The sequence below is a fragment of the Mauremys reevesii genome, linkage group 4 (assembly GCF_016161935.1).
Source record: "Mauremys reevesii isolate NIE-2019 linkage group 4, ASM1616193v1, whole genome shotgun sequence".
NCBI classification, from domain to species: domain Eukaryota; kingdom Metazoa; phylum Chordata; order Testudines; family Geoemydidae; genus Mauremys; species Mauremys reevesii.
In genome coordinates this window covers 102686923-102700510 of record NC_052626.1, presented here as the reverse complement: position 1 = coordinate 102700510, position 13588 = coordinate 102686923, and the positions used below count along the sequence as shown (strand labels likewise).

General features: G+C 42.9%; 1 protein-coding gene and 1 long non-coding RNA gene across 15 annotated transcripts in view; one reads left to right on the top strand and one right to left on the bottom strand.

Moving 5' to 3' along the window:
• Window positions 1-13588, top strand: part of PLEKHA7 (pleckstrin homology domain containing A7) — a 310525-nt gene that overhangs the window by 261562 nt on the left and 35375 nt on the right. For all 13 annotated transcript variants that reach the window (XM_039533620.1, XM_039533619.1, XM_039533618.1 and 10 more), the window contains 2 exons: window positions 11521-11629; window positions 12815-13053. In XM_039533620.1, coding sequence (XP_039389554.1) covers window positions 11521-11629; window positions 12815-13053 — 348 coding nt within the window. The remainder of the gene's footprint in view (window positions 1-11520; window positions 11630-12814; window positions 13054-13588) is intronic.
• LOC120402985 overlaps window positions 1-13588 on the bottom strand; it is a 54859-nt gene that overhangs the window by 27922 nt on the left and 13349 nt on the right. The window contains exon 4 of one of the 2 annotated variants that reach the window (XR_005597401.1): window positions 12919-13038. The exons of the other annotated variant lie outside the window; for it this stretch is intronic. This is a non-coding gene — a long non-coding RNA (uncharacterized LOC120402985). Of the gene's footprint in view, window positions 1-12918; window positions 13039-13588 lie in introns of those variants that run through there. 2 annotated transcript variants of the gene reach the window in all.

Sequence of the window (13588 nt, the reverse complement as noted above, 5' to 3'; positions counted from 1 at the left end):
TCTAGTATTCTGACCTGTACAGCAGTATTAGCATGACAGTTTATGTGAGACAACTGACTTTTATATAAAAACAAATGTCTTTAGCCTTCTAGATCTTGCAGAGTTTTCCGAATGCAATACTAGCTGGTCTGATTCTTCTTTTTACATCATCTTCACAATTCTCATTCTTCAATACCAGTCCTCCAAGGTACAGACATTTTTCCACTTATTCTAGTTCTTTATCTCCAAGTTTGGTATTTACCTCTCTCTTGTCTTCTTGTTGCCATAATTTTTGTCTTCTCCATGCTGATCTTTAAGCTGAATTTCCTGCTTTTCCAGTTTACCTTGTTGGTTATTCTTTGTAAATCCTCCTTGATCAATTCTGCAACCTCAGTGGTTGTGTTGTCACTTCCCAGAGCCTTTTTTTCCCCCAAACTTTCTATCAAGACATTTAATACAACTTCTAAGAATTCTAGAATCTCCTCTCCTTTGTTTGTGCTCGGAAGCTTCTCCAGGATCATTTCATCTACTGTGTTCTTTGCATTATATAGCTTTTCAAAATGTTCTTTCCATTGTTTATTCTTTGCTTGTTCATCCTCAATTATTTGTCTGCACTTGTCATTCACCACCACCATCTCCATTTCATATATCCCTTTCAGTTCTCTTATCTTGTGATATAACCAGTGTTCCCTCTAATTTTCCCACACATGTGTGGAATGAATTTTGTTATGGTCACCAATATGGAGGTGATACATCACCTTCATATTGGTACACATAACAAAATTAATGTGGTGCGGGAGTGTGAGTGGTTCGGAATGTGGGAGGGGGCTCAGAGCTGGGGCAGAGGGTTGGGGTGTAGGGGTGTGAGGACTCCCACTGGGGGTGTGGTCTCTGGGGTGGGGCTGGGATGAAGGGCTCAGGGCTGGGGATGAGGGTTGGGGTGCGGGCTCTGGGGTGGGGCCAGGGATGACGGGTTTGGGGTGCAGGAGTTGCTCCAGGATTATGGTAGGGAGAGAGGACTCCCCCCAGCACTCTCTCCCCACAGCAACTCTGGGGTTGGGGCCATGGGATAAGCGCCCCTTCCCTGGCTGCAGCAGGTGTGGGACGGGGCTGGGTTGGGGTCAGGGGAGGGGAGACCAGCCCGGCCACTGGTGCCTCTACCTTAGCAATGATCTTTCATCGCCCACTGAGAACCAATCACAAAGCCTCCTCTCCGGGGCCAGGGTATGTGGGCCAGCACAGACTACAAGTCCCAGCACACATTACATCCTGGAATGGGAAGGTCAGAACAGCAGGAGGTGCCTGATAGTCCGTGCTCCTTCACAGCTCTAAACCAATCAGAGCACTCTTCACCATGAGCCGTGAGAATACAAACCAAACAGCGCCTGAGTTGGTGTGAGGATTTGGACCAATTAGTGCCTGCCCCAGCCGCAGCAGGTCTGGGACGGGACTAGGTTCCGGGTGCCCCTCCTCTGGCCGCGGCAGGTCCGGGCCAGAGCTGGGTTCAGGATGTCCTGGCTGCAGCAGATCCAGGGCTGAGTTGGGGCCGGGGGAGCGGCGCCCCGGTCCCGGCAGGTCCCGACTGGGCGGGTTCACTGAGCACCTGCGTGGCACTAAATAGGCTGCTGCACAACCCCACAGCTTACAGGGAATTTAGGATACAACCCCATATCACATTCTCATTGTGTATTCTTCTGCTTCTTTACATTGTTTGCTTATCCAATTGTTTCTTTCTCTCTCCGCTTTCTGTTTTATCTCTCTGGTCAGCTTTTAGACTTGTCCTCATATTTTATTCTCCTTCAGCTTCCTATGCTTCTCACTCAACAGCAGCACCTTGGTTTCTTCATTTTGTCCTTGTAGCCCAACACTTGTTGTCCTATTTTACACTGTTCCATGTCTCTTCAACTCATGTTCCATGTCTTATTTCTTCATTCACCAGCAACAGAATGTTTTCCTCACAGCTTCTTTGCATTCTTTCCTAATATCTGGTGTGGCTGAATGCACCCCTCTATTTACACCCTACACACTATTGTAATAATCCTTGTACAAAATATGCCTTGTTGAGGTATCATTTGAAAACTAATAACTAGCTGGTCAATAATATTCTTGTGAAATGTATGTAGCAACATTATATGTAAAATTATGAACATAAGCTGAAGTTATGACTGAAATATGGTTACCAGACAAGTCTGGGGAGTGGATAAATTTGTTTCTCAAAGGCAAAGAACAAGCTGATGCTCTAGCCAGTTGTCAAAGCTGTCAAGTGGCCATTTTTTGGCAAAGAAGTGGGGCCGAAACAGATCAATCTATATTTTAGCAGCCAACAGCATGGAACCTCTTTCACCACAAGACTCCATGACTCCAACCTCACAGCAGCAATGAACTATATCTAGGGGTAACCCTCTGTAAAACACATTTCAAAGGGTGACTGGACTATAAACATGAAGTACAAAAATATCCCCAAGGTGTGTCTCCCTATCTATCGCTCTTTCAACTAAGAAGATAAAAGAAGCAGCCATTTGACTTTGGGAAAGATCCTAACCTGAAATTTGGTCAGCCCTGTTGCTGGGAGCACGTGGTAAGAATTTTATCTTGAACCAAGTCAAGTTTGTTAAGTTTTAGTACTAGAAAGTGTTTTTATCTCTGTCTCTTGTAACCATTTCTGACTTTAGTACCTTTTACTTGTACTCACTTAAAATCTATTCTGTGTAGTTAAAGTCTATGAGACTAAGTTAATTTAAGCACAGAAGGGACCATTGTGATCATCTAGTCTGATCTCCTGTACATCGCAGGCCAGAGAACCTCATATATGTCCTCCTGTAATAGATCCATAAAGTTTAGCTGAGTTGTTGAAGTTCACAACTCATGATTTAAAAATTTCAAGTTACAGAGAATCCACTATTTACTCTAGCTTAAATCAGCAAGTGACCCATGCCACAGGGTGTAGAGGAAGGCAAAAAAATAAATAAAAAAAACAAACCAGAGTCTCTGCCAATCTGACCTGGGGAGAAATTCCTTCTGGACCCCAAATATGGCGATCAGTTGGATACTGAACATGTTAGCAAGACTCACCAGTCAGACCATCTGGGAAAGAATTCTCTATAGTAACTCAGAGTCCTCTCCATCTCCAGCCTCTGGGTATTTTTGCTACTAATAGTTGCAGATGGGCCATATGCCACTATAAGCAGTGTCATCGTACCGTTCCCTCCATAAATTTATTAATCACATTCTTGAATCAGCTTAGGTATTTTGCCCCACTGCTCCCCTAGGAAGGCTGTTCCATAATTTTACTCCCCTGATGATTATAAACCGTTCTCTAGTTTCAAGCCTAAACTTGTTGATGACCAGTTTATATCCATTTGTTTTTGTGTCAAAAATGGCACTTAAATACTCCTTTCCCTCCCTGGTAATTATCCCTCTGATGTATTTTTAGAGAGCCATCATATCTCCCCTCAGCCTTCTTTTGATTAGGCTAAGCAAGCCAAGCTCCTTGAGTTCCTTTCATAAGGTAGGCGTTCCATTCCTCTGATCATCCTAATAGCCCTTCTCTGCACCTGTTTCAGTCTGAATTGATCTTTCCTAAACTTGAGAGATTGGGGTTGCACATAGTATTCTGTGATGGGACGTTAGATGGAATGGGATCTGAGTTACTACAGAGAATTCTTTCCTGGGTGCTGGCTGGTGAGTCTTGCCCACATGCTCAGGGTTTAACTGATCGCCATATTTGGGATCGGGAAGGAATTTTCCTCCAGGGCAAATTGTCAGAGGCCCTGGAGGTTTTTTGCCTTCCTCTGCAGCATGGGGCACAGGTCACTTGCTGGAGGATTCTCTGCAGCTTGAGGTCTTCAAACCACAATTTGAGGACTTCAATAACTCAGACATAGGTTAGGGGTTTGTTATTGAAGTGGATGGGTGAGATTCTGTGGCCTGCATTGTGCAGGAGGTCAGACTAGATGATCATAATGGTCCCTTCTGATGGCGTGAGCCCAACAGAGAGACAGACGTCCTCACGGAAAGTCCAGGACAAGCACACCCACTTTGAGAAGTTCACTTAATATAACTTCTAGTCCAATAGCTATCCACCATCCCCAGCCCTCTGGCTAAAGTCTGAGGTAGCCAGAAGGATCCCTCGTACAATATGGGGAGTGGGTTAACTTTTCATGTCCTTGCTTTCAAAGACTGTCAGTATGCAAATTTTAACAACAATTCTCAATTAAAAGATTTGGCCAATGTAGTTTCTTTCCCTTACTGAAGAAAATGTATTAGACTTTAGTATATCACATTTTTCTGATATAACTAAACACTTTGTACTCTAAGTTGAACAAAACAAGTATCTGCATTGCAATGCAACATTTTCGCTTGATGTCAAATCAGACCATCTCATGAAAATATTAAACACAACAATTCTTTGGCAAAACACCACAAAACAGAACATAGAACACACAACATAATTGTGACTGCCAGTAAATCATAGTATGTTGAATGCTGTGTAGCTGGCATTAATGTTCTTTGATTATCTGAAAGACAAAACAGAGGTCCACCCTTCGGGCAGGTAAATACTTAAAATATACAAATACTCTTGTTGATTCTAGGCAAAACAGAGGAATTACCCCATATTTTCTCGTATGTGCTTCTTAGACAGCCCTGGTTCAGCGGCCTCTACCTTATCAGTTAGTTAATTTGCATTAACACAGATGCTCTCCGGCTTGCTTTTTATTTCTTTTAACTCCTGCTTTTAAACACTGAAAGAAAACATCACCACTTATAGTGCCTGTAGGGCCTAATACAATGTCATTACATAGCACTGTATACATTCTTCAACTGATTTAACAAAATTGTTCATAGCCAAATGAGTGCAATCTAATAATTTCTTTGCCTGAATTCATTCACAAACATGTCAAAGACACCAAAAAACTGTTCTCTTCAGCTTTTTTCACAAAGTTCAAGTGCTGTTCCCCCCAGCAAACACAGAGTCAATTTTTCATTTTCCCTTAAAAATCAATTGCTTTCTCCTTCCAACAGCCACTTTACCAATGCAAATCACCATTCCAAATATCCTTCTGAGTATTTGAAATCCTCATGCTTATATTCACTTACTCCTTCTTTCCACTACACCCTCAAAAGTTTCCAAATCTCTCTGTCTGTTGCCCGCCTGCCTGGGCCCGATCCTTTTTTCCTCACTGAATCGTCCCGTCCATGGACACTAGCTTGTTCCACAACCAGTTCTTAGCTAGGAGGGTGGGCTACTCAACTAGCCCCCACCCTTCTGGTCTTGTCCCCAAAACATTTCTACTCACAAGACTACCTGAGTCCTTCCTAGTAAGGCTTGCCACCTGGGCAAAAATACATGGCCATTCACTTAACACATAATCCAAACCCCTTTGGGGGTCTACCCAGAGACCCACCCATTTGTCTGCTGACACTTAAACAGAAAAGAAAATTACACAAAAACAAAGAAAATTACAGTCTAAGCCAAATTTTTTCTACTTCTATTATATTGTCCGCTACGGGGGGGCGGGACTGTAAAATTTCATGACAACCTCAGAGCTTCATCGCACACATGGCTTCCACCCAGGGGCGGCTCTACAAAGTAGGCTGCCCCAAGCAGCGCGGACGCTGCGCCGCCCTTCCCCAGTCCCGCGGCGGGTCCCCTCTTCCCGCGGCTCCGGCATCCTGGGGAGGGCGGCATTTGGCTCTGGTGGAGCTCCCGCCGGCATGCCTGCGGCAGGTCCACCGGAGCCCAGGATGAGCGGACCTGCCGCAGTCATGCCTGCGGGAGCTCAACCGGAGCCGCGGGAAGACGGGACCCGCCGCAGTCATGCCTGCGGCAGGTCCGCTCGTCCCGGGCTCCGGTGGACCTGCCGCAGGCATGCCGGCGGGAGCTCCACCGGAGCCAAATGCCGCCCTCCCCAGGATGCCGCCCCAAGCGGGCGCTTGGCCCGCTGGTGCCTAGAGCCGCCCCTGCTTCCACCCTGAGGAATTACGAACGAGAAGTTCAGTTCCGCTCACACACCTAACGCCCAAATGAACAGAGCAGAAAACATCAGTAACCGGTTAAACAAAACAGAGCCAAAGCTAAATAGTGCACCAAAACCAAATAGTGTTTCCTTATTCTATTAGAGCTCACCTATAATCATGCTATTCTTAACACAAAACACCAACAGTACCAAACAAAGCAAACATAAACTAACAAGGGTAAAACAGATAGATGGTGTAAATTCTGCAATTGCTCACCAAACTGTGACAAATTCCTATTACTAATTTATCCCTCATGTCAGGTGATCAAACTGACAGAGCATATAATCAAATTTTAAAGCTTCATTAAAATAATAAAACAACAATGGAGAGTGTTGGGAATGCTCCCACATCACTCGGGAAAAATATGAATGCCCCAAGCCTTAAGCCACTTTAATACTTACACATATCCAGACTGGCATGTCTGTGTATAATGTTCAGAGAAGGGAAATAGGTGGACGGGAGATTATCTTGTATACAGCTTGTCCAGCATTTCCAACATGCTGCCACTCTTGGGATGGCTGTTCTTTTACACCCTGGAATCTCCTGCGGCGTCTCTTTCAGAGATTCCAGTTCAGGTCAGCTGCCTGTCCGGCTTCAGGGTTGCAAAAACTGTTGGATCTCACTGAACCGTTAAGCTTTGCAAATGCAATCTCAGTTTTGTAACTTATACTGCTTTTTTGGTTTGCCTTTTTTTTTTATTTTCCACAACCAGCTGGGGCTGAAGCAGTTTTACTTAGCACTTAGCATAGTCCACACTAATTCATGACCTTGAAGACAAAACAACTTCTCCCTTATCTCAGGGCTAAGCCGAATTTCAAATTAACCCGTTCCTAGACAAATTGCTCACACTGTAACAGAGGTTTTTCATTGTGAATAAAGCTCCACTGAGATATATGATCTTATCTAGATTGAAGGTACCTTCTAATGGGCATTGTTTAAATGAATTTTCACGCGTATACAGATTCCAATCATTTAAATACCTGCAGGTTTTAGGACCATAATGTACGTACATGTAATATGCTGGGGTACCCTTAGGGGGTAAGGTGGAATATTTAGACAGTCCCTTACCCATTTTCCACTCACACAGGAGAGACTCACAAGGAAAGGGGAGGGAAGATGGGTTCACACACTCCTAGACCCAGGCAGCTTCCTCGCCGGACTATGCCAGGCTGAGTCAGCCCACCGTGGGTCGGATCTCCTAAAGATCCACTAGTTACTGGGCTAGCCCGGTAACAGCCACACACACACACACCAAGGCCTCTTTTTCTTCCTTTTTCTTTTTCTGTCTTTTTTTTAACCCTTTTTCAACCTTTTTATCTTTTTTTTTTTTTTTTTTTAAACCATGATGCATCTTTACCTGGTCCGGACCAATACCATGAGGCGGTATGACAACCCTTCTTGAGGCGGTAAAAACCCCTCAGCACCGGTGCATTCTAATGCATTTACCTATGCATTACCTTATGCATTACCTTATGCATTTCCTTGGCCAACTCAGCAGTTCCCAGTACTGCAATAAACTAACCTTATTGGGGCCTCTCCCCAATACCACTTTGCATCTGATCCTGCTGCACAGTCAATAAGTTCAGATGGCGTGAGCCCAACAGAGAGACAGACGTCCTCACGGAAAGTCCTCCTCCGATACCCCAATAGAGATTTCAAAAGGTCTCATACCTCTCATGTGGCGCCATGGGGTTCGAAGGGGAATGATCAGTAGTAGTTGTCTGTGGGTCCGTGGGCGTTGCCATCCCGGATGAGCCCCCAAATTGTCGAAGAAAAACTCAGTTCTCACTTTTTGTTTGGATGCAGCAAAATCAAATACTTTATTATTTCTCCAGTAATTACCATGGAGGGAGAGAGTGCCATAGGACACAGGGTCCTGGACAGGTCTCTCAACTGGTAAACAATCACAGCAAGCCTTTATACCTTTTACAGACAATTTCTAACAATAATACAGACAGTAAAAAGCAACAACTACATTTTGTTTATACACAGCAAAAAGGCTTATCTTATTTGTCTCAATCCTAAGAAAAGCAAGCCTGCATTTTGGTTAGTGATTGCAAGGTCATAATAACTTTGTACACAGTTCCTGTCCTGTCGCCTCGCACTATCTTTGCTCCTACAAGTCTTACGTCATTAAGGTTACAGTATGGCCTGACTCTTGCTAACTAACATTCATTAAGATCTCTTCAAATCCTTGTTAATTATTTACTGGCTTCCACAAGTTTTAAGATGGAGTTTGGTAATTATATGATGGGATTGCCTGTGATAGCAAGGGACTGGACTCTGTGACCCAAGGGATTCCATCCAGTCTTATGTTCCTAGGTGTGTTTTGGGGGCCAGGGAATTAGCAGGGAGCTTACCTGCAAACGTTGGCATCTCCAACTTGGGACATCTTAGCCTCTGCAGCTTAAGTCCCATTCTGATAAAACTAGTAACCTTGGGCAACCACTGAAGTATTCATCAAAGGAAAAAACTGCCTCCATAGGAAAACTGCTAGCTCTGTTCCTCAGGCACTTTTGGTTACAAGTCTTTCCCAAGGACTGGATGGGAATGGAGATTTATTTAGACTTTAAGATGATAGTCTATCCGATTCTGGTTTTTGTCATATTGGCAGGGCAGTGTAGGAAAGCTTAGCTTACATTGTTACACCTGTGCACTCGCTCTGTTTGTGTGTGTGTGTGTATAAAAAAATATTCTGGCTGAGATTTTGACAAATGGTTTTGGGTGCCCAATTTAAAAATGTTGAAGGGGCCTGACTTTCAGAAAGTGCTGATGTCCAAATCACGGGCCTTTATGTTGTTTCAAATTGAAGCAAGCAAAATCAAAAGTGATTCTGAAAATCATTTTCTCTCTGTATGGAGGAATTTAGGCTCCAGAGCAGTTCATCTACCATCTTGCATACTTTTTTTTTATTTTTAAAAAGTGGTCCTTATGGATCATTATCAAATGTTAATAAAGGCATAGATTTCAAGTTGCTGGAGGGAACAGTTGATACTGAACACTAGCGTAAAATGTTCATTCATCAGAAGGTTAAGAACTCAAGGGTTCAGGCAGCCTGTTCAAGCAAAATATTTATTTTAGAGTGGTGATTGATGCCATTTTGCCTGAGGGGAGGGACCTGGGCAAGCGGGAATGAACTCAGATGTGGGTTTTTTTGTGAGTTTTAGCTTCTCACTTAAGTGTTTATCCTGTAGGTTTATCACTCTAAATTATGCTTCTGTGCTGGAAAATTTAAGGAAATGATTTATTTATTCAAGCCAACTTTTCTTGCCTTGCACATTAAGTATATTTACATCTTCTTTGTAAACATTAATCTGTGACTGCTCATACTTTAAAATATATTCAACTGTTTAACTTTCTAGATCTACTCTGTTTGCGTCAAGATTTAAGTAATGGAAAAAATCATAGAATTGTAGGACTGGAAGGGACCTTGAAAGGTCATCTAGTCCAGTCCCCTGCACTCAAGGCAGGACTATTATCTAGAAATAATATTGAAAATTCCTTATTCTATATACTACTTCAACACTGATGGAAGGTGCATTTTTTGAGTTGGTTCAAAGTTTTTCTGACTGGTTACCTTTTTATGTGTTCACTGTAAATCCATCATTCAATATCCTGCGGTGTGATTCTTTTCAGGAAGTTGAAGTGGAACAAGTATGATTGTCTAGTTTGTGTCTTGATAATCTTTCAGTAAATGTTCCATCTGTCCTGTGAGTCTACTACTAGCAAATAACATTCTCCATTGTTTAAACGTCTGGCTCCTTGGCACTCTACTTTCTGATACATAGCCTGACTGAATATACTTTCCAGGCCCAAGAAAGCAAAGGTGAAGCAATTTATCTCCCTTCACTAGTGCTAGGAGGTTTAGGAGCCAGTAATAAAGTTGTCTTTTCTTTCAAGACAATGCTGTGTTATATGGATTAATTAGATGCTATTTTTCATCCTCATGATGGGTGAGTGTTGTGTTGTCAGGCTCTTTTGAATGGTCCTCAGGCTTAACTTTCTTAGTGACCCTTCTGGTTCACTAAGTGTACAGGAAAAATTGTGAATTTAGTTCCACTTCTTAACGTTTTTGTTCAGTGCTGCAGATGTTAAAGATACTACATCCAGGACATTGCCAGCTTTCTTACAAAGCTGTGAATTGTCCTGTCAGTTTCCCCAACCAAAAACAGACAGAAGAGGAGACAGGAAACGGGAGGAAAACAGATGGTCCGATTATGGTCTAGTGGTAGGTTAGGTTAGCAGTCTACAAAAGTTAAGTTTTCAGAACAAAGTTCAGCAAGGTTTCAGCATGCAACAGGCCATACTAGTGTGGCTTTGGTTAAATGAGTTTTAGACCTTTCCCCATAGGCTATAATACATTATAGCACTGTTTCCCTAACTCTAGAAAGCTGAGCCCCTCTTCAGGAAGATGGAACCAACCACACTCCCTTTTAATGTTGCCATGTGTTGTTAATTTGCATGTCCTTCCCCAACGCTTTTACAAACAATGGATAACAAACCAGCATGACCTGCACAGTGCAGGGGCTGGGAGATGTGCTGCTGTGGGTGGTATTGGCCATCCTTCTCTTCTGGGGTCTGGCAGGCTTGTCTGTCGGGGCGGGGGAGACAGGAAGCGGATGACTGTAACAACTGTCCTGCTGTGAAGCTTCAAGCCACACATGTAAAGGAAAGGGTGTGAGTGACTGCTTCCAACTCCCCTCATCCCAGCTGTCAGTTGTGACAAAATCTGGTCACTCAGAGTAGATTGAATAAATCTTCATAATACAAGTGAAATATTTAACAGTGGTGACATTTAAAGTATTATAAATAGTACCCATTCAAATGAATGGGGCAATTCACACCTCAGAGCTGTTTCAGATTCTCTGTAAACCCAGGCCCATTTACATGGTTTGGTTTTTACTTGTTTTACATTCTGAAGGTTAAAAGCTAGAGACTATCTTTTTATTTTAAATTAAAGCTGGGACACTAGAGAACAATTCAGAAGTATGTCTGTGCTCCCCTCGCCTCCCCCACATCTCCCCAAACTTTGGGAAACACACTGCATTATTTATGGCTCCATGAATAGGTAGGGCATGTTGCGAACCAACAGCAGCAAGAAGTCTGAATGTTTGCTCTTACTTCAGAGAATTATTTAACCTACTTCCAGACTCCTAGGCATGCATGCAAACTTTGGAAAACTGGATATATTTTGACGTCATAGTCAGGGATAGGCACCAGGGTGATAAGGAAGCCAATCTCTGTTTGAACGTATATGTAAAACTACTTAGTTGATATCTTGTCTGGATGGTACTCTGTTCCCACCAGCATAGTCATGCAAAAGACTCTTATAATTCTGAACTGGCTGAATTAAGATGCTAACATTTGTGTTATGGCCAGTTTTTTCCTATAATCTTTCCAAGCCATGTAGCCTGCATTCAAGTGTCACTAAAATATTTGGTTCAAACTAGCTATAATAAATGAAACTGACAAAATCTTGGGATTGAACTGATTTTTAAAATCTTTCCTTTTACTAAACATTAGGAGAAAACACAAATGCAAAAAGATTTATGGAGAATTGAAGATGTCACAGCTGGCCTAAGTGCAAATAAAGCAAACTACAAAGTCATAGTAGATTCTATAAAAAATCCAGGTAAGAGAAACTGAGTAAAGATGTTAAACTGTATCTAAATTCATCTGAATCTCTTAGGTCTGTGGAATTGGGCTAGAAGTCTTGAGGTCATCATTTATTATAGAATCTCCAGTACTTCCTGCTGCTGGTTGTGTTGGGAGTCTCCTCATCCCAGTAACCAGGGCCGGCTTTATGACCCACGGGGCCTGATTGGAATACTCGTCGGTTTGGGGCTTCGGCGGCACTTCGGCGGCGGGGGGTCCGCTCTGGGGCTTCCGTGGCACCGAAGGACCCCCCCACCACTGAAATGCCACCGAAGACTCCCAGAGCGGACCCCCCCGCCGCCAAAATGCTGCTGAAGACCCCCAGAGCGGGGCCCCCTTAGGCGCGGGGCCCAATTCCGGGGAATCGGCATAAAGCCGGCCCTGCCAGTAACATCATCCTTTCTCACAGGTATTTTTGTACTTACTGATGGAACCATGAAATGCCAAGGCATAAGAAAAGAAACAAGGGGATAAGTTAGCCAAACCTGAAAAATTGTTTTAATCCTCATAACTCTCATTCTCACAGTTGCTATCCTGCTCATCACCTGACAGCTCCTCCCACCTGTAGTCTGTCTGCCTTTTCCACTTGGTCCTGCCCCCTCCCCTGTCTGCACTTCACATTGTTTTCCATTGTGGGGAATGGTTGGCGGACAGAACAAACAGCCTTCTGTTATAGGAAAAAGTGAAGTGAGAAGGTGTATATGGGCTGCATGCTAGTCCGCTTCGTTGGACTTCACAGAAAAGAGCCAGTAGGTTGGGGAAGTTAAAGTCAGTTGGATGCCTTATGTAGATTCAGTTTGTACCATATGCATAAGAGTATATTTATTAACATTATTTACCATTTACCTGTAAACAGAGTGTGAATTTGTTTTGAGATCATAGAGCTGTGTATTAATTTATTTTTAAAATACAACTATAGACACCTATCTCTGTCCAGGTGTCTGGATGTTTTATGGCATCGCCATAACATTATAGGTTTTTACATCTTAAAAATATAGTCTATAGTCAGAATAATGAGGGAAGTTTAAGGTTTTTCAAAAGCCAGCGCATAGATACATACTGCTTATTATTTAGTGTGATGTTCTTGTGGGAAAAGTGTGTGCTCATGATGTAGATATAACATCCATACAACTTTTAACTTATTTACCTGTTTCCACCATAGAAAGAAAAACAGTGCCTTCATTTTCTCAGCCTATAGTGCCTTCATTATCAACTTCTCTCACGACTATGGAGAGCAAACATTCTACTCAGCGAACTCCTCCATCCAGTCCTGTTAAGTCCTCTTTGGAGGTTAGGCTGTTTCCACAGCCTTATACTCAGCCTAGAACACAGTTTCAACCACAACAGCTGAAAAAAGTTGAGCATCCTCTTCAGTCACCAGTGAAGCTAAAGTCAAAAATTGTGAGTATTACTACTATGAATTAAGTGTAAATCTATCTACTGCTCTCGCCACCATTGTATCTGAGAAGCTAATGCTTTATGTGAAAACATTTTATAAATAATCCCTTCCTTATCAATGTGAAGCCCAGGCCACATTACAGAATTTAGCCTGGTAAGGCGAAACGGGCTCAGGTTCTAAAATTGTCCTGAATCTGTTCACAGTTTGGGGTTTGACACTGAGCATATTGCACCTGGCTTTATGTTTTCATTAAACAAGGTTCACATGTAGTTCTAATTGTGAAAATGGAAGGCATTCATCAGCAAATATTGCACAAAATAGAGGAATTTCCGAGTTGTGTGGAGTTCGATGTATTCAAGCTAGCAGGATCTGATGAAATTCACACTAGGGCACTTAAGCAATGAGCTGAAGCAATCTCGGAACCATTAGCAATTATTTTGAGAATTCATGGAGGAAAGGTGAGGTCCCAGAGGAATGGGGAAGGGCTAACATAATATCTATTTTTAAAAAGGGGATCAAAGAGGACCAGTCGGCCTA